At 43.7% G+C, this 25,898-nt stretch overlaps 1 protein-coding gene across 1 annotated transcript; it reads left to right on the top strand.

Moving 5' to 3' along the window:
- Window positions 1–1,086: 1,086 nt before the first annotated feature.
- LOC308149989 (DNA-binding protein RFX6-like) lies at window positions 1,087–22,307 on the top strand (the record flags this gene model as incomplete). The annotated part of the gene is made up of 11 exons (XM_080522864.1): window positions 1,087–1,097; window positions 9,677–9,704; window positions 9,837–9,944; window positions 16,120–16,197; window positions 16,543–16,656; window positions 16,991–17,040; window positions 19,090–19,249; window positions 19,505–19,646; window positions 20,419–20,528; window positions 21,297–21,414; window positions 22,273–22,307. The coding sequence occupies 11 exons, from the start codon at window positions 1,087–1,089 to the stop codon at window positions 22,305–22,307; spliced, it is 954 nt and encodes a 317-aa protein (XP_080378990.1).
- Between the last annotated feature and the right edge of the window lie 3,591 nt (window positions 22,308–25,898).

Genomic DNA, 25,898 nt, shown 5'->3' with positions numbered 1-25,898 from the left:
CTTGACCCTTCTAACTGGAGCCTTACACATGTCATTACGATTTATAACCGATAATAACAATAAATGTGCATCAGTCATGTGTGTACTGTATGAAATTCTGTATGCGGGTATTGTTGAATGTTCATTGTATTAGTACTCTTGAAGATGTGAACATGTTTTGTGACCAACATTTGTCTTACTTGAAAGAGAGTAGTCTGTCTTTTGAAAAATCTATTTGTATGTATATATATTATATTTTTCTTGAATGTTCATTTGGTACCAAGCTGGCAGATTAAGCAACATGACATTATACAGACATACAAGGGAAATGTTGCTTGATTTTTGGATGTATCATTTGTGTGTTAAGTTCTTTTTGAATAAAGATGTGACATTTCAATATGTCAGTCAGGGTTTCCGTTAGAAAAAATTGGTGCCGGTCAACGTGTCCGGGAAGATTTCAATGTGTCGGACAAACGGGAGAAATTCCGGTCATCATATAAAAATATAATATAGGTGTTTGTCGCGGTGATTAGCTGTTGTGTAGCCTATATAGGCCTATGCCATTTAATGTCTATTTCTCATCCGATACGATTAGATGCAAACTATATAATAATATAGGCTTTCATGATTCGCATGCGCTACTATGGCATATGTCCAGGGCTGCACGCGCGCCACACTGGGCAGCCTAGTCACCTTTGCTACTTTGAATTACGACTGTAGGCCACTTTAAGATGTTTATTTCAATTGCATTAATGGTATTTGAGTATGTAATTGGTAATTTTAAGTATGCCTAGTTTAGCTGTTGATGGCTATTTGAACGGACTGCATCGATCGATCAATGAACGGACTCCACATTATGTTAACTGAAGTGTGTTAAATAGTGTCGTGTATTACCTTGTTGGTTATGAATCAAAGAATCAATTCTGACTTTAAGACGATTTATTTAAACAAAGCAAAGTATACAGATACCACAGCTGGATTCTGGTCTGGTCTGGTCAAGCTGGGCTGGGGTGAATGAGAGGCCGGTCTGCCCCTGTGCGAAGGTCTTTTATGTCTTTTCGTATGCAAATATCTACCACAGACCATGGCCTATCACCTTCACTAGAGATGGTCAAGGGGTGAAAAGGGGAGAGCCCAATATGATGTCACCTGACCAGGCTAGGGCAGCAGTTCTCCCTAGCCTTCTATCCAAAAGGGTGTGTGTTTACAAGGTGTCATAAAACCCCCATTTTCAGTAGAATCTTACAGAGCCAAAAGCAAGAATACAGGCCCATTATTATACAATCCATGCATGTGTGTGTGTTTAAGTAGAAATATACTACAATAGTTTCACGACAGTGTCACTAACCCGGCTCAGAGAAAGTGACAAAATAGGGAGACAAGTCGAGGATAAAGGTAAATTATTATTTTATTAATAACTAAAGCAAAACCTCAACTATCATCCCAGTCCCGAAGAAAAGCACGGTGAGCTGCCTAAACGACTACCGCCCGGTGGCACTCACACCAATCATCATGAAGTGCTTCGAGAAACTAGTCCGGGCCCACATACTCACTCGCCTCCCGCCCAACCTGGATCCATACCAGTTCGCCTACAGAGCCCACAGGTCCACAGAGGACGCCATCGCGACGACTCTCCACGCCACTCTATCCCACCTGGAGAGGGGAAACAGCTACGCGAGACTGCTCTTTGTGGACTTCAGCTCCGCCTTCAACACCATCCTTCCAGACAGGCTAGTGACCAAACTACTAGACCTGGGTCTATCACACTCTATATGTGCATGGATCAAGGACTTCCTGACCGACCGCCCCCAGAGGGTGCGGGTGGGCCCCCACACCTCCACAGCCCTCAGACTCAGCACTGGGTCCCCCCAGGACTGCGTGCTAAGCCCCATCCTCTACAACCTCTACACCTATGACTTCACCCCCGTCCACCCCAGCAACTCCATCGTAAAGTTTGCAGACGACACCACGGTGGTGGGATGCATCTCGGGGGGGGACGAGGCGGCGTACAGGGATGAGGTAGAGCAACTGAGCAAGCTGTGCAAGGTTAACAACCTGCTGCTGAACAAGTCAAAGACCCAGGAAATCATCGTGGACTTCAGGAGGAAAAAGTCCGAGATCCAGCCCCTGCTCATCGACGGAGAGAGCGTGGAGAGAGTCTCAACCCTCTGATTCCTGGGGGTGCACATACAGGATGACCTGTCCTGGAAGGACAATACAACAGCCACCATCAAGAAGGCACAACAGCGGCTCTACATCCTGAGAGTCCTCAGGAAGGAACACAGCAAGCAGGAGATACTGGTGACCTTCTACCGCGGCGCAGTGGAGAGCATCCTCACCTACGGCATCTGCAACTGGTTCTCCAGCTGCACAACCGCGGAGAGAAATGCGCTACAGAGAGTCGTGAGAACAGCCCAGAAGATCACCGGCGCCCCCCTCCCCTCTCTGGAAGAGCTGTACAACACACACTGTCTCAGGAAGGCCTCCAAGATCTCCAGGGACCCAACCCACCCTGGGTACGAACACTTTACCCGGCTGCCCTCGAAAAGGCGGTACAGGACCATGGCCGCAAGGACAAACAGACTGAAGAACAGCTTCTACCCCAGGGCCATCCAGGCCCTGAACACAGCAAAGACCTAGGTTCTGGGCCCTGGACAGTCTGGACGGATTGATGGCAGCTGCTGGACTGAAAAAATCAGGTGTAGTGCTGAGGCACAAATATGTACATTTCAAGCCTGCAAACTGCGACACTTTAAATGAATGTGCAATAACACTATGTGCAATATGACAACCCTAGTCGTCTATCTGTACAGTATAGTATAGTGGATAGTGTACATAGCCTTTATTTATGTAAACCAGCTCCTTCCCTTCTTGTGTTTTTTTTTCTTTTTTTTTTCTTTCCTAACACCAGGGGAGCCACCCCTCCTAAATTTCATTGTTTGGTACCTGTACTATAGCAATGACAATAAAGACCATTCATTCATTCATTCATTCATTCATTCATCAAAATAAGTAATTTAGAAATGGGATGTGATAGTCAGTTTTATCAGTTGTGTAGGGTGTGGGTGAGTGATCTGTATGTGGAATGTTGTAAGGGTGAAACAAAGGAACAAAAGGTTGCCACTAACAGAAGAGTCAAAAAAGGATATCCTGTATGGAGAGAGAGAGAGAGAGAGGGACTGATCCCCAATGCACAACCTAAATAGGCACAGGTGTGCTACATCAGCCAATCAGGCCTCCTCTCCCCACTGCCATCCTGCAACACAATCAGAACAAGACAGCAGTGGAGGGAGGAGACCGTAACAACAGTAATGTACGTTTTCTATATTCTCTTTCCAGTTTTACCCTTTTTATCAATAAAACAACGTCATTTCTATAACCACGTCTCGCTGATTGGGAAGGCATTAAGTCTAGCTGCCTGTCAAATCATGCTTACTCGGACTCGGGAGTATGAGAATGAGGAGGATGTATCGGGGGGATACACACCCGTGGACTATTTCAACTTAGTGGCACAAATTAAACTCTAACACTATAGATAGACTAAATTGAACTAAAATGATGGACACCGACTGAATAACTGAGTGGGGGGAAGACAGGTCTCAAATGTGGAACACTTATAACATTTAATACATAAAGATAAAACATACACAAATATATAACATTGATATCCCTAAACTCAAATGTAGTGTGGTATTGTCAACCTAATCTAATCAATCCTAATCTAATGGTACCAGTAGCCAGGGTCGGAGTGGGACTCATTTTCAGCTCTGGAGTTTCATGCTCAGACCGGCCCACTTTAGTTCACAACCGGTTACAGTAGCCTATATTAAAATCATGTAATTACAACCTTGGTATTTTAGTCTGTAATAGCGGACTCACTGTTCTCTACAGTCTTCTCTACATTTATAGGATGCTATGTCATGTGAGTGGCCGATAGAGGACCCCAAAGCACAATGGTCTCTAATGCGCTTGGCGCTTGTTCTAAAATATCCATACACACCAAAATGTCTGTGCAAATACATGTTGCTGCTTCACAATGTAGATTTATTAGAACAATAACAATAACAATAAATATATATGTACAATACTAATACTACTGCAAGCACACTTAATAACAATAACAATAACTTAAAGTGCACATCTCCAACATTGTTCTCTCAACAACACAAAGTCCTTTTCAGCAATATCAGTATTTATATTTTGAACCCTAATAATAACAATAACACTTCAAATCAAATGACGGATAAGGCTTCTAAAAAGTTTTTTTTTAAACTTTGTTCAAAATACATAACATTTATATTTTTGAGTATGTGACAATGTGCTTAAACATGCCGCATTTGTTAATTTGTTTAAATATATTTTGTTACTGTATTTTTAACTTAATTGCTCAAAAACTGTCAGGTGGCGCAACCAATTATTTGTAAAAGTATTTATATTTTCCTATTATTTATTAATTAAGTGAAATCTTTGTCATGTATCTATTATCTATATCTATCTATATCTATTAGACAAAAAAAAAAGATATATACATTTGTTTTTGGGCTGCTTTTTCCTTCACTGACAGTGGCATCTAAAATTATTAAAATTAAAGACATTATAATCGTGAAATGTTTAAAAGTGTTAATATATATTTAAGTAGACACAAATACAAATTTTAGAGCATCTTGGAGCCTTAAATAACATTATTTATTCCATATAGTGGCATTAATTGTGGTTGCGCCAACTGACATACCGGTTGCACCACCTGACTTTTGCCACTGATTTCAAATTAAACAGGCTTCTACTTGGATATACCCTCCTACCTCTGAGGTGAAACTATCTATTTTTATCAATATTTAAGAGCACTCTACAAATCTTTTCACTCAGCCACAGATGTCAGACAGGGTCCTCTGGATGATGAAACATTTGGCTGATGCAATAGTCTCTTGATTTCAAAATAAAAGTCCCATGTTTACGGTTGTGCCACCCTGACATTTGAGGAAAAAATATTACGGGACAAAAGTTCCTCAATTATCTCAATAGCTTTAAAACTATTGTTATTTGTAAATGTGTGTTTATTTGAAAGGTTTCAAACATAAAATCATGCCACAGTATTTTATATTGAATATATTATTATTAAAATACCACTTTTAACAGTGTTCTTAATCTGTTCCTTTGTTGAGACTAGGGATGTACACTATGTAGCCAGGAAAATTCCCTTGCAGCCCTCTACACAGAGCGACTACTAGCCAGTTTGCCTACCAGCACCCAGCGGTGGGCCCCCACACCCCCCCCCCCCGGGGAGCCCCCGCCGCCCCACACACCCAGCCCGCCCCACCACCAGCACACCCAGCCCAGCCAAGCAAGCACAGACCACAAAGGCCCGGCACAAGGACGGCCAAGCAGGTGCCCCGGCGGCGGAACAGACCAGGCACACGGGGCAGCCGGGGGCCCCCAAGGGGAGGCCCAATGACCACCGGCGCAAAGCAAGCAAGCATAGGCAAAAAACCTGTACACCATGTATCCAGGAAAAGTTCCTTGCATATTATCGGCGTACACACTGTCCATACATTTAGTGTTATATCTGCATCGTTCTGCATCCAGCATGGGCACAGGTCCTGCCAAAAGAGAATCTTTGATTGATTGATTGATTGAAAACTTTATTAGAAGATTTGCAGAAGTAGGTACATGAAAGTACATATTACATACAAGGTCAACTAACAGGATAAAAACCCAAGAAAGCCACTGGCTTATTTCAATTGGGGTCCTTGATTCTCAATTCATCGTTACATGTAAGACAGACAAAAAAAACTAGTACTATCTACAAGATAATACAGACAAATAACTAGTACTATCTACAAGATAAACATACATCCAACATGGGAAGAACAATACAACAAAACATAAGGTATGTACAGCGGGTAGGACAGGTGGGGACATACACCACAGGTGGGGGCGGGGGACAAAACACAAAGTATGTACAGTGGGTAGTTCGGGCAGGGGGACAGACATATAATATGTACAATGGGTAGTTCGGGCGGGGGGACAAAACAACAAGTATGTACAGTGTGTGGTCATGGTGGGGGGGGGGGGTACAAAAACACCAGTAGATTTAGGCGGGGGGGGAGGGGGGGGGGGCGACATAATAACATTGCGTTTGCTCAGAGTGTAGACCAGGTAGGGGGGTGGGACAAAACAACTAGTATGTGCAGAGGGTATTTCGGGTGGGGGGGGGGGTGTGGGAGACATAACAACAAATCCACAAGAATATATAGAGGGTAGTCCTGGTGGGGGTGTAGTCTTTTAATTTGATTTTTGATTTAGAGGGTCCAGTTACGGATTGCAGCCTCCTGTAAATGTTTTTTGAGAGTGGTTTTGAAGGTGGGCAGTGTTTTGCACTCCTTTAAGATTATAGGAAGGGCGTTCCACATTTTTACTGCATAGTTTGCAAATGAGTTTAACCCCTTGTTTGTGGTGCAACGCGGTTGAACGTGGTTCGTGGAGCTTCCTCTGGTATTGTATGTGTGGACGTTGTTCACTTTTTGGAAGTATGTTGACAGGTACTTGGGTGTCTTTGTGGTGTAGCGTATCTTGAAGACCAGGCCCAGTGCAAGCTGCTGCACTCTGTCAACTACTCGTAGCCAATCAAGGCTAAAAAAAGGAGCAGCGGTTAGATGTGTCCTAGGGTTGAGGCCTAGCAGAAGCCTAACCAGTTTATTTTGGGCTGTCTTAAGCACAGTTATGATGCAACAACACAATAAAGATGACAGCAATACAACCTGATGGTGGTCCAGGTACATCCTTGTACCGGTTCCAGTACTGCTCTAGGTGCTACTGGGAGCTGACAGTGCCTCATCAGCACCCAGCACCCAGGTCCTTTTTCCTGTCAACACAAATCTCAAAACACGAGTATGGTGTAATGGCCTAGTGATCCTAGTTCTATGATGTCCAATGTCTCCCTTAGTAGCAAAAGGCGACATTGAATAAGTAGGTTGCAATAACAATAACAATAACAATAACAATAAATATATATGTACAATACTAATACTACTGCAAGCACACTTAATAACAATAACAATAACAATAACTTAAAGTGCACATCTCCAACATTGTTCTCTCAACAACACAAAGTCCTTTTCAGCAATATCAGTATCTATATTCTGAACCCTAAAACATAAATAAACGTCTGAGCAGTGCACGTCTGAGAACGTCTGGTCTCTGCAACTTTGTTTATTACAGTATCATTGTCCAAAGACATGAGAATCTCTTTCTCAGTGCACATAAGCATGAATGCCTCTAGTTTCTTCTGGGTTAAAGTGCTCCTGAGTCTGTTTTTTATTCATTTAACCGTTGAGAAGCTTCTTTCACAGGCCACTTGTGTGATGGACAGTGTTAATAGCAACTTGTAGGCTAGTCCAATCACATGGTAGGCATCAGTTAAAAGATTGTACTGAGAGAGGATGAGATGAACACAAATAGCACAGTTCTTACAGGAGGAACAAGTTTTGCTTTCTAGTTCGACATCCTGCAGTTCAATGAAAGGATCCTCCTCACTTCCTTGTGGCATTTCACTAGCTGTCATTTCTTTCATAGCCTCGCTGGGTAGTCCATTTTCCCTCACATGCGCAAAGTTCCTAGGATCTAGACAGGCAAAATCTGAGCAAAGTTTTGCATTAGCAGAAAACCTCCTATGGATACTGTCTGTCATTGTGTCTACAATGACGTTGTGTACTTTAACCCTGAAGTCAGTATCAGCTGAAGCTAGCTGCTCATCTTCTGCAAGCTCTCCTGGCATTCTTTTCTTTTTTCTGACCCTTCTTTCAGGAAGGGCAGTCTGCACTACCAGCCCACACTCTTCCTCCTCTTGCAACTTTCCATTAGCCCACTTCACAAACTCATCAGCTGCATGCTTAACTCCTTCAAAGTCCCTAGTACACTTCCTGAGACCCTCCTCTGTCCCCTGAACCAGACGTTGAGCTGTGATGATATCCATTCCCCTTGTCTGTAAGTATTTTGAAAGGGGGGCTGTATGCTCAATGATACGAAGGAAGATTTGAGCAGTGAGCACTGTCTCATACTTCAAAAGACCTTCTATAAATCCCTTTGCCTTGGCCCTTACAGTTGGCTTTTGTGTATCATCATCTAAAATGGTGTGTAAAGTTATAAGCACTTCAAAAAACAAGGCTCCCTGAGGATTCCCGAAGCAGCCAAACACTTTACTTAGTGCCTGATCCTTAGCCAACCACCTAGTTTGCCCTATTGGACACAGTCGTCTGTGATGCTTGTCCTGACTGGTCTGTTCCCACTTCTGCATGCACTTGTATGACTCTCTTAAGAAAACTGCTATGTCATTAAGCAGGGAAAAGAGGGACGCACTTTCCACAACACTGCCTGTTGTGTCTGCCAGTACAAAATATTCAAAATATGTGCATAACACCATATATGAATCTGATTGGGGGAATGCTCAGAGAGGAGTGTAGAAAACCCCCGATATTGTCCCTGCATATTAGCTGCACCATCTGTTGAGTTGCCCACACATGTGCCAATGTCAATATTAAGTTTCAGTAGCACTTCTTTCAGGAGCTCTGTAAAGTACCGCCCTGTAGATGACTCACAGTCGACCACAGCAATCAGTCTTTCATTAACTACATCTGTCACATATCTTAATATGATGGAACACTGGTCTTTGGAGCTGATGTCCTGTGTTGTGTCAATTTGAACTGAAAACATGCCAGCTTGTCTAACTTCTTCGGCTATAGTAACCTTTATCAGCTGGCTGATGACATCCACAATTTTATTGATCGTGTCTTTTGATAGCAGGGTTATTAGAGCACCTCTGCCTTTTGCACCAGTTTCATGATGCTTCTTGCTGCTTTCTATGCAAGTGTTAACATGCTGTTGGAGGCACAAGTCATATTTACTCAAGAGTAGAATCAACTCTAGGACGTTGCCATGATTAACAGCAACGTTTTCTAGGCTGTAACCTGCCTCTTCATCTCCCCTGTAGCTAAGGCCACATTTGCCTATGACCTTAATCACATCCACGATGCGCTCCATCACCTGACGTTTCTTTTTCACTTGCTCGGCATGTAATGATAGTTGGTTGCCTGTCAACAGGCTTTTTACATCTGCCTTTTTTACATTAAGAAAGTAAGCATCTGCACTATCTCTATGCGTCTTACTTTTTTCATGTTCCTCTATTCTCTGGTGAACGTGTTTCCAGTCTGTCATGCCTCCCTTAATGAAAGGGCCCTCACTAATCAAAGGTGCAAATGCCAGGCAAACAGAACAGTACAGAGATTGGGTTTTTTCACAGTAAGTAAGCCACTTGCGGTTGATTCCATCTTTACTACTGAAAACCTTTGGAATAGGAACATGTGGGGTTTGTTGAGGATGAAAAGAAAAGAAAAAATAGATGTCCTGTGACTGAGGGCGAGCAAAGTAATCAAAATTAATTTCAACAGGCTCCTCTTCATCTGGCTTGTTGCTAGCCTGTGGTTCAGGATTCTGCTGAGCTGTTACCTCTGTTATTAATCACAAAACAAATGTATAAAGCTTTAGCAAATTTGACATGGAAAACACGTTTTGACAGAAAGAAAAAAAAAGATTTGGCTTATTTCACATTATTTCCATCATATTCCCTTTCAATTGTGGGCTTTGTATATTTATTATGATCCTACTAGCTGGATTTAATCTCAGATTTCTCCTTTGATTGTAGATTTTCAGGGAGCAAACTCAAGAATGAGGTAAGTTTTACCAGCTAAGACAATTATATTGATTTATTTAGTTTTCTAAGATATTTTTCTAGACATGAATCATCATATCTGTATAACATGTCTGTGAGATATTCCTGCTTGTTCATATTCTGTATGTTACAGGGAGGGTTCACACGGAAATATTCCCTCAGTTCCAAAACGGGAACGCTGTTACCAGAGTTCCCCTGTGCTCAGCACCTGGTGCTGCAAGGCTCTGTCTCCAAGGACAAGGTCTGGTGCATTCCATTCCATTTACATTTACATTTACATTACATTACATTACATTACATTACATTACATTACATTTGCATTACATTTACTTTACATTACATTTACATTTACATTACATGTACATCACATTCTGACTCTGAGAGCTATACCGGCCGGGGTTTACACCCCCTGGCAGGTTCAACCAAGCCGGGCAGGTTTCAGAGGAGGGGCCAGACGAAAAGCAGCACCTGGTCCTCCAGGTTGGGGGTTGGGCGTGGGGCCAACAACCCCATCCCGTAGAAAACAATCCGTTACAAAAACGTTGACGACAGAACAGACCTCAGCCCTGGAAGAAGAAGGATCCTCAATGAGAGGAAACACGACACTGTGTGATGAAAGCTGTCAAGTCACAGAAGTCACAGAGCCGAAACCCCTTCTGTCAACCAGAGACATACGAATTGGAACATGGAACGTCAGGACCTTGTATGAGACCGGAAAAACCATACAAGTAGCAGCAGAAATGAAGAGGTACAAACTAGATCTTTTAGGAATTAGTGAGTCACGATGGACACAATCTGGACAACAAAGACTGCAGACAGGAGAGCTGCTACTCTACTCTGGGCACGAAGAAGACAAAGCCCCTCACACTGAGGGGGTTGGCCTTTTGCTATCGACAACAGCAAAGAAAGCACTGATTGGATGGGAGGCACATGGATCAAGAATTATAACAGCCACCTTCAGAACCAAGAAAAGGAAAATCAAGTTGAACGTGATACAATGCTATGCACCGACCAATGACAGCGACGATGGAAAAAAGGATGATTTCTACAACAGACTGCAGAGCATCCTGGATCAACAAAAAGGAAAATACATCAACATTCTCATGGGGGACTTCAATGCAAAGATTGGCAGAGACAACACAGGCTTCGAAAAAGTGATGGGAAAGCATGGCCTAGGAGAAATGAATGAGAATGGAGAGAGATTTGTGAACACCTGTGCCCTGAACAACCTGGTTATCGGAGGAAGCGTCTTCCCACATAAGAGGATCCACAAGGCAACCTGGGTATCACCGGATGGAGTGACCGAGAACCAGATAGACCACTTCTGCATAACCAGCAAGTTCAGGAGATCACTACAGGACCTGCGAGTAAGGCGAGGAGCAGACATAGCATCAGACCACCACCTACTAAGCGCTATGCTCAAGTTGAAACTGAAGAAGCACTGGATGGAAACAACATCAAAGAAACAGAAATTCAATGTCCACCTCTTAAAAGACACACAGACAAGAGAAGTGTTCACACTGAAGCTGAAGAACAGATATCAAGCCTTGCAAGATCTAAGCCGTGACGAAGGAGACCAGCAAGACCAATGGGAAAGGATAAGGGAAACCCTCATAACAACATGTAAGGAAGTGATTGGAATAAAGAAGAGAAACCATAAAGAGTGGATATCGGCAGAAACACTACGCAACATAGAAGAAAGGAGACAGAAAAAGACAGAAGTTAACAACAGCCGAACAAGGGCAACCAAGGTAAAAGCCCAAAGCGAGTACACTGAGGCAAACAGAAAGGTCAAAAGAAATGCCAAGAAGGACAAGCGAAACTACATCGACAACCTGGCTAAAGAAGCAGAAGAGGCAGCAGCAAAAGGAAACATGAAGGAACTGTATGACACCACCAAGAAACTGTCCGGAAAGTTCAGCAGACCAGAACGACCAATCAAAAACAAGGAAGGAAAGACCACCACAAGACTGGACCAACAGCAAGAGGGATGGGCAGAGTATTTTGAAGAACTCCTGAATAGACCGACACCACATAACCCCCCGGACATTCAACCTGCGGAGACTGACATAGTCATCAACTGTGGAAAGCCCAGCAAGCAGGAAATCCAACAGGCCATTGCACAACTAAAGAATAGTAAGGCAGCAGGACCAGACAACATCCCTGCCGAGGCACTGAAGGCAGACATAGACACCTCGGTAGAGATGCTACACCCCCTGTTCGAGAAGATATGGGAGGAAGAGGAAGGGCCAACAGATTGGAAAGAAGGCTACTTGGTCAAAATACCTAAGAAAGGAGACCTCAGCCAATGCCACAACTACAGAGGAATCATGCTTTTATCAGTGCCAGGAAAAATCTTAAACAGAATCCTCCTCGAGCGAATAAAGAAAGTGGTGGATCCGCAGCTAAGAGACCAGCAGGCAGGCTTCCGACCCAATAGATCATGTGTAGACCAGATTGCAACCCTCCGAATCATAGTTGAGCAATCATTGGAATGGAACTCTCCATTATACATCAACTTTGTAGACTACGAGAAGGCATTTGACAGTCTCCACAGAAACACCCTCTGGAAATTGCTTCGACACTACGGCATACCAGAAAAGCTTGTCAACATCATGAGGAACTCCTATGAAGGAATGACCTGCAGAGTCATACACAGCGGGCAGCTCACACGAAGCTTCCAAGTGAAGACCGGAGTAAGGCAAGGCGGTATACTATCCCCCTTCCTCTTCCTCCTGGCCATCGACTGGATATTGAAGACCACAACGGCACAGAGGAGAAACGGGATCCAGTGGACACTCACAACACAACTGGACGACCTAGACTTCGCAGACGACCTTGCCCTACTATCCCACAGTCGACAACAGATGCAGGAGAAGACGAACATACTGGCAGACACCTCAACACAACTAGGCCTCAACATCCACCAAGCAAAGACCAAAATACTAAAGATCAACACAAACAACGAAGACCCAGTAAACCTGGAGGGAACAGCACTCGAGGAAGTACGTAGAATCCTTCACCTACCTAGGTAGCATCATAGACAAGAAGGGTGGCACGGAGGCAGATGTCAGAGCAAGAATCAGCAAGGCAAGGGCCTCATACATCCAACTAAAGAACATCTGGAGCTCCAAGGTAATCAGTCAGCGGACAAAGATCAGACTCTTCAAATCCAACATCAAGCCAGTACTCCTATACGGATCAGAGACGTGGAGGACAACCAAGATCACAATGACTAGAGTGCAGTCATTCATCAACAGATGCCTGAGGCGGATCCTGAACATCCACTGGCCAGATACCATCAGTAACAACGATCTCTGGCAGAGAACGGGCGAACAACCAGTGGAAGAACAAATCAAGAGAAGAAGGTGGGGATGGATCGGCCACACACTACGCAAACCAAACACCAGCACCACCAGACAGGCCCTTAGATGGAACCCCCAAGGCAAAAGGAAGAGAGGCCGCCCCAAGAACACCTGGCGCAGGGACTTGGAGACAGACATCACACAGAGTGGATTAACATGGAAACAGCTGGAAAGCAAAGCACAGGACAGAGGACCCTGGCGAACTGTTGTCGACGGCCTATGCTCCTCCAAAAGGAGCGATAGGCGTAAGTAAGTAAGTACATCACATTCACATTTACATTACATTTACATTTACACAACATTTACATTTACATTTATATTACATTTACATTCATATTCACATTCACATTCACATTCACATTCACATTTACTTTACATTTACATGACATTTAAATTACATTTACATTTACATTGACATTACATTTACATTTATATTTACATTTACATTACATTTATATTTACATTTACATTTACACAACATTTCCATTTATATTACATTTACATTACATTTCAGACATTTAGCAAATGCCCTTTTTTACAACAAGTACAATTGTCTAAGTAAGTGAATCATCTATCCATCAGTCATCATAAGAAAAAACAAATCTATGCTAGGACCTGGGGCCATTGGCAGTCACAATGCTAGAAGGAAGAATTACTTAAAAATATAAAAAATAAAATAAAATAAATAAATAAATAAAAAATAAAAAGTATTATACACAAAGACATTAGTATAAGCATTATTATACATTAAGGCCCACACACGCACGGACGCACACTCATACACACACACACACACACACACACACACACACACACACACACACACACACACACACACACACACACATTTTAATCATTTATTTATGTCCACATAGAGACAAGTATACAGGGACACAAATACTGAAGGCACAGATGGGATGCATTCACAAACAGACATGGACAATGTCTTTCACATACAACAGGACAAGACTCACGGGTACAAGTAACACCGTCTCCGCCATATATGGCGGCTGCCAATAATCGCAGAGACAGAGCAATACTTGCTGAGCCTTTTTGCTTCTCCCTTGGACATTCCCAGTAGACGTAGTCCTCTGACAACCAATCTGTGCACATGTCCAAGGCTGCCAAATATAAAGACTAATAGCGTACACCTATAGCCTAGCTCTGAGATGGTATCTACAAGCTGCTGGTATTTCATGACCTTAGTCATGAAGGCTTCCTCTAGGCTTATATCAAAGGTGCACGCTACCTCTAATACAGACACCTCTCTGGACTCTTCATCAACAACAATAACATCTGGTGTGTTAGCAGACAACTGTGAAAAGTGACATTGGTCATTACAGAAATTGAACATAGATGCATTGACACAAGCATGTGTATACATTTTCACTGTGACTGGGAAGTGGAGTGATATGTCCTTTACTATAAGGCTCACAATTCTGTCATGACGTGCTATATACATTCCTTTGTAAACATAACAGCCATTCAAGATATGTGATAGTGTTTCTGTAACCTGTTCTGTGGTGTGGTGCAAGCAATGAGGAACCTGAGTGGAAGGAAACCAAATAGAGAGGTTGAGTCTGGTAGGAAGGACTTGTAATCTGGCCTTGGTTGTGAATATGACAATGTCCTCATCGAGTGCAGTATTTTTGAGAAAAGAGTGGGAAACAGAGTGATCAGCTGTGGGAAGACATGCCAGTTTTCCCTGGAGTTTCAGACCAGTCCAGTGTTGTTGTTGTTGATGTTGATGAAGGTCCATGAGAGTCCGTCTGGCCCCTCTAGATGTTAGCTGGTGGCTCTGTCCAGCAAAGGAGGCTGTTGCCCTGACCTGTGTGAGAGGGTCAGATATACAGTTCTCTGAGACCCGAACAGTCTCAGAGTCAGACCGCACCCACTCCAGGGACACCCCGGCTCGGACACAGAGGTCATTCAGGTCTGGCCAATCAGACCAAACTCCAAAACCAGCGGCATGAGTGTCCAATTTTCCGCTGGGTTTCCTCTTGAACCCAAGGAAGTGGGGCTCCGCCCCCCTGGCAACTGGGACCTTCCTTCTCCTCAGGTCCAGGAACATGGAGGAGCGGGCCAGCTCCCTGACGTCCTTGTCGTCGTTGTTAAGCATCCTGAGAAGATGGGAAATTCTCATGCTGGTGTAGATCCATTCTACATTGGGGACCCCTAGCCCTCCCTCCCACTGGGGATGAAAGATGATGTCACGGGTGCTGTGTGAATTGAGTCCAAGCCACCTGCGCACTACGCTCACAGTCTTGTTGTTCATTTCACACAGCACTTTCTGGGGGATGTGGACATTGGAGAAGAGGTGCTGAACTTTGGACAGGGCCACCTGCCTGATGGCTTCTAACTTCATAGTTAGTGGCAGAGGACAACTGTCTATCAAGTCCAGCCTGGAAGTGAACTCAGTCAGGATGTTATTGACTTGCTCCTTCCACTCTCCTGCGATGTTAATTTTATGTCCAAGATATGGGTATGTCTCATGAAGAGAATTTACACGAATGGGCTGTGTTGCTAAAGAGAACACAGGGGGTGTGTCTGTTTTTGAGTGGTACCACCTGTTCCCCCCACTCCGCCTCTCATACAGGACAGCACATTTGCTGGCTTTGACCTCCAGGCCAGACCATTCCAAAAAACGATCCGTCCTGCAGAGCATGTTCTTGATGACGCTCTCCTCCCTGGAGGCCAGGACAACATCATCTGCGTAGCCCTGCACTGGGTTGGGGGAGATGACACCCTCCGGGGCACACTGACACAGCCACTTAATCCACTGGTTGATGGCAATTATGAAATTAACCGCGCTCCATGGACAGCCAGTTTTAATGCCTGTCTGAAGTGGTGTTGGGCGAGTGAGCTGCTTCCCACAGATTACTTGGATGGTGGAGCTTCGGTACACATCTCTCACAATGTCAATGAATAGCTGGGGTAGCTGTATCTCTTCCAGTGATCTAATCAATCACACACACACACACACACACACACACACACATGATCGTACTAACTGTACATTGTTATGAATAATCTTGACATTATTTAATCTAGGTGGACACACTCATCATGATGTATAAAACACATTGTCAGTGCATCCTGGACAACGCCATCAATGTCAACTTCCAAGAGGTATACTGTACTTACCCTGAACCCTGACACTGCAAAGTCAGCTTTCAAAAACAATAAAATGGGGCAAAATGAACTGCCAAAAGAAGAGGAACATTTCACTTGCTATTCTTAAAATAAGTATAAAAAAAAATAAGTAAAAAAAACAAGCATATATTGCCTTGATTTAAGATATTTAATGTTACTTAGATTTACTTTTTGCAGTGCACGTACCACTAGGTTGTACACTGACACTACTGTACCTTTCACCCCAGTCACACTGCTAGACACACCTGGGAATTCAGCAGCAATTTCTAGGAAAACCTTGGCATGAACCAGACTCTCGGTTCTCTGTTTCCTGTGTTCTAGATCCAGAACTTCCTGCAACATTTCTGGCAGGGCATGCCAGACCACCTGCTGCCCCTGCTGGAGAACCCCATCATAGTGGACATCTTCTGTGTGTGTGACTCCATACTCTACAAGGTTGGGCTTATCACTAGAAAACATCTTCTGTGTTTGTGACTCCATACTCTACAAGGTTGGGCTTATCATTAGAAAACATCTTCTGTGTTTGTGACTCCATACTCTACAAGGTTGGGCTTATCACTAGAAAACATCTTCTGTGTTTGTGACTCCATACTCTACAAGGTTGGGCTTATCACTAGAAAACATCTTCTGTGTGTGTGATTCTATACTGTACACGGTAGGGCTTGTCTACATCTAGACATCTTCTGTGTGTGTGACAGAGCAGAGTCCTCATGTGTTGTTGTTGTTGTTGTGGATAGACAGTAATCTATTCATTCTGTGTCCTGTTCAGGTTTTGACAGACGTCTTAATTCCTGCCACCATGCAGGAGATGCCTGACAGGTAAAGTATTCATAATAATATTTTCTTTTCTTGTAATTGTTTATATTTAGCACAGCCTATCACCTGTTTTAATATTTGTTATAAAGTCATTTGTTCTGTTATGTGTGACATAAGCGCTGTCACTGCTGACAACATCTGACAATCTGAACAATATGGCCGAATCCCGATTCCCTTTTCTACCCCACTCGCTTTGGAGCCAAGGCCTCTGATCGGAGCCACAAGCCATAGTGGTTGAAATCTTCCCCAATGAAATGGGACAACCCTTCAAGACCCTGATACGTCATCAGTAGTATCATAGAAAAGCATTGACGCTTGAGATTCATTCACAACTTAAGTTTTACGCTATCAATCGATCAAACAAGTCATCAAATAAAAAAGAACAATGCTTCATTATCAGACCATGACAGAATAACGGCGCTCTGACCTGCATGAAACCTGTGCTCCTATCCTGCCAGTCTGCACTGATATAGGACAACAGTGCAACAACTTCGCGGCTGAACTTTAGTTAAATTTACGGCGTCATATGCCATCAAACGGAAACATGGAAAAACGCATGACTGAAAGGGAGCGCAGATTTATTTTTATGACGTTCCGGAATCCGATGTGATGCTGTCCACTGCATTAGTTAACTACATGTCCTTGATGAGTCTCCCGCTCACTGCTCTCCATCAAAAATGGCACATCCATCAATAATATTACATAATAAAAACTGCTTGGATTAGATTGCGGTTTGTTTTGGTATAATAAGTGCTGCTATACAACTATAGCGTCATACATCAAGGGGGGAAAATGTGCGCCTATCATGCACATATCAGCCTAATGTTAGATAACTTTACATTAAATACGTCTACCATCATCCGTTGTCAAACGCCACAGGTAATCATTTATTTCTAAATAAACGATGATTGATCTCTGAAATGTGAATCGCGCACCGATGTATTTCTATGGGGAAGGCTGTGCTTGACGCTTCCATTGGACTGACGCCGGGGCAGAGGAACAGGGTGACTGTCACCCTGTGACAAATGCGCAGATATGACTGCTCCGGTGTCTTGCTTTGGTAGTCTAATGGAAGTGCCCAGGTACCAGTCCTTTACTGCTAAACCCGAGCGCGCTGGACTGTGGAACTTTCTATGTTAAGCATAGGCACAGCACCTCGGCATAACAGCGATTTTTTGGTTATGCTTGTTGTAAAGAAAAGGTCTATAATGCATTGAAATGACATTAGTAGGTGTCATATGCCATCAGACATGGAAATATGTCATATGCGCGACTGTCATGCCTGTAACGTTAGGCACAGCACCTCGGCATAAAAGCGATTTTTTTCTGTTATCGAGGGCCGAAAAACATAACCTCCTATCTGCAAAATGGTGTAATAGGGGTATCCTTAAAAAATTGCATTCTACAAGAAAACAACACAGTTTTTTGTGTTTTCCCAAAAAAGTGAATTTTTCAGATAGGAGGTTATGTTCTTCGGCCCTCGTTATGCTTGTTATAAAGAAAAGGTCTATAATGCATTGAAATGACATTAAACTAAGGTAATAAGATGGCTAATTTTTCTGATCTTTATTAATAAGTAATTACAGAAAAAGTAAATGACATTTGTGTCTGTGTTCCGGATTAACTAGAGCGAAATAAAATTTCTGTAGATGATTCGCAATGCATGCCGGAAGGTAGGGTCATGGCTCTGAATCAAACATGCACCCCGAATATCTCTAAACGAAGCCGTGGATAGCCCTCCCCCTTACCCCTAGCCCTCGATGAAAAATGAATTGGGACACCACTACCCTAAACGTGAACGCACAAAACGGAGCCGAAGGGCTCAAAACGGAGGCGGAGGGGTGAATTGGGATATGGCCTATGACCCCTGTGTGTCTCCAGTCTCATGGCAGATATCTGACCCCTGTATGACCCCTGTGTGTCTCCAGTCTCATGGCAGATATCTGACCCCTGTATGACCCCTGTATGTCTCCAGTCTCATGGCAGATATCTGACCCGCTTTTATGCCGAGGTGCTGTGCCTAACCCCTGTATGACGCCTGTATGTCTCCAGTCTCCTGGCAGATATCCGTAACTTCGCTAAGCACTGGGAGCACTGGATACTGTCCTCATTGGAACATCTCCCAGAATGCCTTGCAGAGAAGAAACTTCCCATTGCACGGCGATTTGTGTCCTCCCTGAAGCGTCAGACCTCCTTCCTACACCTGGCCCAGGTAAAACACTGACTACACCTAGCCCAGGTAAAACACTGACTACACCTGGCCCAGGTAAAACACTGACTACACCTAGCCCAGGTAAAACACTGACTACACCTGGCCCAGGTAAAACACTGACTACACCTAGCCCAGGTAAAACACTGACTACACCTGGTCCAGGTAAAACACTGATTAACCATAAATAACCATATTTTGGGTTTTATTTTTAATTGTATTTTAATCTGTTTTGGTGATGTTGTTTTGGTCCACCAGATCGCCCGTCCGGCGCTGTTCGACCAGAGCGTGGTGAACTCCATGGTGGTAGACATCGACAAGGTGGACCTGAACAGCATCGGGTCCCAGGCCCTGCTCACACTCTCCACCGGGGACCAGGACTCTGACCTCTACTCTGAATGTAAGACAGACCCTCATTAAAATATGGTTTATATCGAGTCAAGTCAAAGTTTATACATATATAATAGTATTATAACCATTGATAACCATATTCCTTATGACACGTGACCAGGGGAGTATTCCATCAACATCGCTGAAGGAAGATATAGGCTTATTTTGTTAAATTTCATGAGACTTGAGCCTGGATTTTCCTTTAGTGACGTTGGGGACCCCCTCTTGTCCCAGACCTCAACTCCGAATGTGAGACAGATACAAGAACACTCACCACCGAGATTGTTCCAAGTGGTCTATGTGGTATCTACCTAGCAACAACACTTTGATTGGCTACAAAATGAAGCAATATAATGTATGTATTTTGGTGAATTAAGTCACCCTTGACACAAAAACAATGAAATGCTGACAATTTGGACGACTTCATTCACCCTCGGCACTGAATGAGTTATCAAAATATGGTTTATATCAAGTCAAGTCAAAGAGTTTTGGTCATATGCACAGGATACAGTTGTACATTGTACAATGAAAAGCTTCCTCTCGACAGTGACGTAAGGATTGAAATAAAATGAAATAAACATTTTATTGCGACATTAAAATAAAAACATGGCTACAGTATATGTGAATTCCTGGTTATAGGCTTTTGAATGATGTTATTTCCTGTAATCACTGTAAATCATCTTTATAATTTACTTAGTGTTGTAAAGATAACAGTTAACAAACCCAATTAACCAAAACCAAACAGTCCTCTCAGTCAACCAAACAATGTTCCTGTGTTCCAGATGATTCCATCACGGTGTTCCAGCAGCTGAAGGACCTCCTGAAGAAGAACGCTACGGTAGAGGCCTTCATCGAGTGGCTGGACACCGTGGTGGAGCAGAAGGTCATCAAGGTAGGCTGCTGCTGCTGTGGTGCTGCTGTGGTGCTGCTGCTGCTGCTGTGGTGCTGCTGCTGCTGCTGTGCTGCTGTGGTGCTGCTGTGGTGCTGCTGTGGTGCTGCTGCTGCTGCTGTGCTGCTGTGGTGCTGCTGTGGTGCTGCTGTGGTGCTGCTGCTGCTGCTGTGCTGCTGTGGTGCTGCTGTGGTGCTGCTGCTGCTGCTGCTGTGGTGCTGCTGTGGTGCTGCTGCTGTGGTGCTGCTGCTGCTGTGGTGCTGCTGCTGCTGTGGTGCTGCTGTGGTGCTGCTGTGGTGCTGCTGCTGTGGTGCTGCTGCTGTGGTGCTGCTGAGTTGCTGCTGCTGCTGTGGTGCTGCTGCTGCTGCTGTGGTGCTGCTGTGGTGCTGCTGCTGCTGCTGTGGTGCTGCTGTGGTGCTGTTGTGGTGCTGTGGTGCTGCTGCTGCTGTGGTGCTGCCGTGGTGGTGGTGCTGCTGCTGTGGTTGTAGTTGTTGTTTATGTTGTTGTTGTTGTGGTTGTGGTGGTTGTTGGTGTTGTTGTTGTTGTTGTTCTGGTGGTTGTTGTTGTCTGTGGTGGTTGTGTGGTTGTTGTTGAATGACCTCTCTCTCTCCACCCCCCCCCCCTCTCTCTCTCCCCTCTCTCTCTCTCTTTCTCTCTTCTCTCTCTCATCTCTCCCTCTCTTATCTCTCTCTCTCCCTCTCTCCCTCTCTCCCCCCCTCCTTCCCTCTCTCCCCCCCTCCTTCCCTCTCTCCCTCTCTCTCTTCTCTCCAGCCTGGTAAGCAGAATGGACGCTCTATAAAGAAGAGAGCCCAGGACTTCCTGTTGAAGTGGAGTTTCTTCGGAGCGAGGGTCATGCACAACCTCACGCTGAACAACGCTGCTAGCTTCGGTAAGAAAAGACCTCATCACCTACACGTTTTTTCTGCTTTCTTGGGATAGAGACAGTACAGATTGACAGGAAGGTTGAGAGAGAGATAGATAGATAAATAGAGACAGTAGAGATTGAAAATCTCTATCACGACGACTGCCAATGGCACCTGACCAACGTCACTGAGGGTGGAGGGGGGGGGGGGGGGGGTGTCGTACATCAGCCACTCAGGTCCTTCTGTCCAGCTCTGCTCTGACCACAACACCACACTGAGTCATAAACGCTAATGGCCCCCGGCCCCCATGTAAACACAACACTATCTGTGTGGCGCGTGCTGTGTGTGTGTGTGTGTGTGTGGAGAGACAGACCATTCCTCTCCTCCCTCTCTCCCTCTCCTCTCCCTTCTCTTCTCTCCCCTGTCCTCTCCTCTCTCTTGTCATCTCATCTCCTCTTCCCTCCTCTCTCCTGTCATCTCATCTCCTCTTCTCTTCACTCCTCTCCCCTCCTCTCTTCTCCTCTCCCACCCCTCCTCTCCTCTCCTCTCCCACCCCTCTCCTCTCCTCTCCTCTCATGTGACCACACAGACCAAATAACACATAAAACTCACAAACATTGTCTTTAGAACTTTAGAACATACTCTAAGTAAGCAGTATTTGGGAAGTATACATTATGATTTACAGAAAGTACATAATCTCGCCAGTCTTAACCATAGATATACACAGTAGATCCCTTATTGGCCGCTTTGACGTACGCCTACGTGGTCGCCATAGTGAACCAGTCTATGTAATATCTATGGTCTTAACCTCTTATCCGCACCACTTCCTCCACTGCTTCCTGTTTGTGTGAGTGACTCCATCTTGTGTAAATATTGTTTTTCAGGAGAACATGGAATCTTTACCATGCATCAACGGTGACATCATAAAACAGTTTCTGCTCTGTTAACTGAAATGACGTATACACATTAATTCATTTCCCATTTTAGGTTACAAATTCGAATCATTTAAATGGTTTCATGTTAGCCTTTTGTAAATCATTAATAAATACAGATTTTACAAAACGCCTGAAGCTGTGTACATTTTGTATAATTTATAGAATATTACAAATGTATTTCACACATTCTTAAAACAAGGTGTTAATGGTTCATCAATAAAAATATAACACCATTTCCATGATGATTTCATCTTGAGACTATAGTATATTTATTAATGGGTAAAATTATTAATAGTGTGAAAAAAAAAAAAAAACTACATAGTTAGAGTTAAAAATACGTTTATGGTGCTATAGCGCCTGCTGCTGGGTTTAAAGGGTTTGGAGACGGCTAGAGGTAGCGTGGACGATGGTCCAGCACGCGTTGTTTTTCCCCCCAACAAAAATAAGACGCGTTATGCGAGATGGAGGCAAGAATGTATTTCTTTGGGTGAAACGCCACCTTTAACGCTGCATGTTATCCGGGTAGCTTAGCACAGACGGAGTAGAAAGTGAACTGCCATGTCCTATCGGCCAATCCAGTCTTTTAGGATACCCAGTCACGTTAGTTAACGTTGGGGCTTAAACATTACTGACACTCACCTCATTTTTCTGGTTTTCTGCTCGAAATGACATGCCCACAGTGAATATAGAATATCTCCACAATCACAAGGGCCTTCATAATGATCTTGTTATCAAATGAAAGCTAACACATATGGGGTGGCTGTAGAAGTGTCAGAATCAAAATCTATGTTACTGTGTCAGAGTAAATAGAGCTAGAACATTATAAAACATCTCAAATTCAGTCTCCGCCTAAGAAAACAACAGCTTTTACAGTGAATATCACCTTGGAAACCTGATGACCAAGCCCAAATCATCTAGGAATCAGTACTCAGGGTCTTATTAGTACTTGTGCCAAAGTCGATGCTAGTAATGTGAGCAAATGCAACTTTGTACCCGTTTTAGTACAGGTATGTTTAGGCGGACACCTATATGTTTAGGCCATTTGGAGATATTTTGGCACCATCTGTGCCATTTGACCTTTCTCATGTATCAGATTATTTTTTAATTTTCTTGGGGATTTTTTGGGGTTGGCTGACCAATGGTATGGAAATTCGGCGTTGAAACCGGACATGACACATTCTCCAGTTGGAGAAAACTGGAAGTGACTTCGGCCGTGTTTACTGTCTCGGAAACAAAATGGTGGCATCGTATAGCATGCAAAGTTGTGAAAGAAATGTGATATCGATGAAGAGAATTGATCGAGGTAAGCTCTTTATATCACTTCGGATCCACCTGTGGGTCCGTTGGATCAGAAAAGGTTAAAGCTGAGTCCAAAAACCCCCCACATAATATGTAATTTACATCAATGTCATACATACATAAGTATTTAATTACATTACTCTCGTCCAACCACAGGTCAGGATGGCCGAGCGGTCTAAGGCGCTGCGTTCAGGTCGCAGTCTCCTCTGGAGGTGTGGGTTCGAATCCCACTTCTGACAAGTTTTTTCTTTATTATTTACTTTTTTAGATAAAACTGTCTATAATTATGATTTCCAAAATCGCTACAACAGAATGAATACGTTAATTCAGAACAATTGCCACAATGACACCTTTTATTTGTATGGTTCAACATCAATACTGTATATTAACCAAAGGTGAACTCAGGACTAAATGAGAAACAAATGCAAAACAAAATAGGCCCATAATCAACAAACCTCTCCTGTTAAACATAAAGCATGTGATAGTCAACTGTATTCTATTAAAATACAAAATAATATTTGTTTAGAAAATGTTCACTGCAAAAAAATAACATTATCACACAGTATAAACCACCACCACTCTAGAGTACAGCATTATAGCCTAGTAAAACAATATCTCAATACATTAACCCTTTTTTCTATGAACATTCCTGAAAACGTTTAGTACTGGTGAGAATCAACAGTAGTAACTAAGGCAAACTAGTATTTAAAGGGATATCGAAGTTTGATGCTTACATTAAAGCAGAAATGTAAAAATGACTCCATGTGATTTTGACAGACCTATTTGACCCATTCTCCAAATATGCAGATGTACAGTACTTTTACTTTTTTAAAGTAAAAGGCACAAAAAAAAAGGACAGCCCACATTTTCTTATACCGTACCTATGACTTAAAGACCAACTAAATGCATATATTATTAAATGAAGGAGATCCTACCATAGCGATATCGGAGGCATACATATTAGATACATACATCAGTATGGTTAACACCATAAAATAAAATATAAAAAACATAAAATGTGATCTATTTGTACGACCATGTGTAGAAAAACAGATGTTGGGAATAATATGTTAATCCTGGACTAAGAGAGATGAACAACTGTCTTCATGAGGTTGAAAAAGCGTGGGGAAAAGTCTAATTGTCAGAGATAAAAAGTTGTCTAATCTGTTCTTGGGTGGTGGTGGGTTGGAGTAGCTTTGTTGTCCTTGACGCTTCACACCTTTAGGATGAAGAACAGTGGGATGAAAATAGAGTGAAAGCTACACTTCAAACGAGTGTTACACACATCACTGTCTGTGGCACATCACTGCCACATACAGTACTGCTTATCAATAGTATGTATTTACCCCTTCTATGAAGCAGCGTTCACTGAAAGTCACCAGTAGTCATCTTTACACCTGGGCACCTGTGGGGAAAATGTGCCGTTGAAGAAAACACCCAATTACCTTTTGATATTGCTTGTATTTCCTCGCATTTAGTTGTGAATCATTTAAACGTAATCCTACTATATCTCAACATGAATATGCTACAAATCACTCTACAACATTCTAGTACTGTGTGTGACAACATGTAATAACAACATTGTTGAGTAATCACAGCATTACAACACAGCAGAAAATGAAAAAAATACGAAGTAGACACTCACATTGTCCTGTTCCAGACGTGGTGTTTGGCAGTATCATCCTCTCCACTTCGTCCCAGTCCTCAGTGGTGTGATCTGTCCTCACCCTCTCCTCAGGGTCAGAAGACGACCCCTCACCTCTTTGTCCCCAGAAGCTCTCTGGTGACCTGCGACCCCGTAGTAGACCGACAGCATCGTCACTCGTCGTTTTCTCGGGTGACATTTCAGGTCTGGCTCTGTCCGTTCTCTCAGGGTTCCGTCCCGCCGGAGACTCTCTCCCGGGGCTCTGCTGGAACCAGAGTCTGAGCATGACGTCAGCGTAGTTGGCATGGCCGCCGTCAACCAGCTTTTTGGCGACATGGACGCCATCGGCCACAATGTCCACCTCCCAGTGAGCCTCAGCGATATACTGCCTGAAGTACACCTGGAGGCTCTTCTGACAGATGCACTCCTGGAAGAAAACCACCGCGTCGTCCGTCCACTGCCCCCCTCCGATTGGCTTAACTCCTCTCAGGACGCATGGGTAGATGACCTTCGGCAGTCGGGACAGCTGTTCGGGGAGTCGTCTCAGCTCAGAGCGATCGGCGAAGGGCACGTCCACACAGTGGCCATAGTCCACCAGGTTGACCAACACCACAGTCGCGCCCACGTGTAC

The sequence above is a fragment of the Nansenia antarctica genome (genome assembly GCF_963989245.1).
Source record: "Nansenia antarctica genome assembly, chromosome: 2".
Lineage (NCBI taxonomy): Eukaryota > Metazoa > Chordata > Actinopteri > Argentiniformes > Microstomatidae > Nansenia > Nansenia antarctica.
The sequence above is the reverse complement of the archived record's forward strand: the minus strand, read 5'-3'. Positions and strand labels throughout refer to the sequence as shown.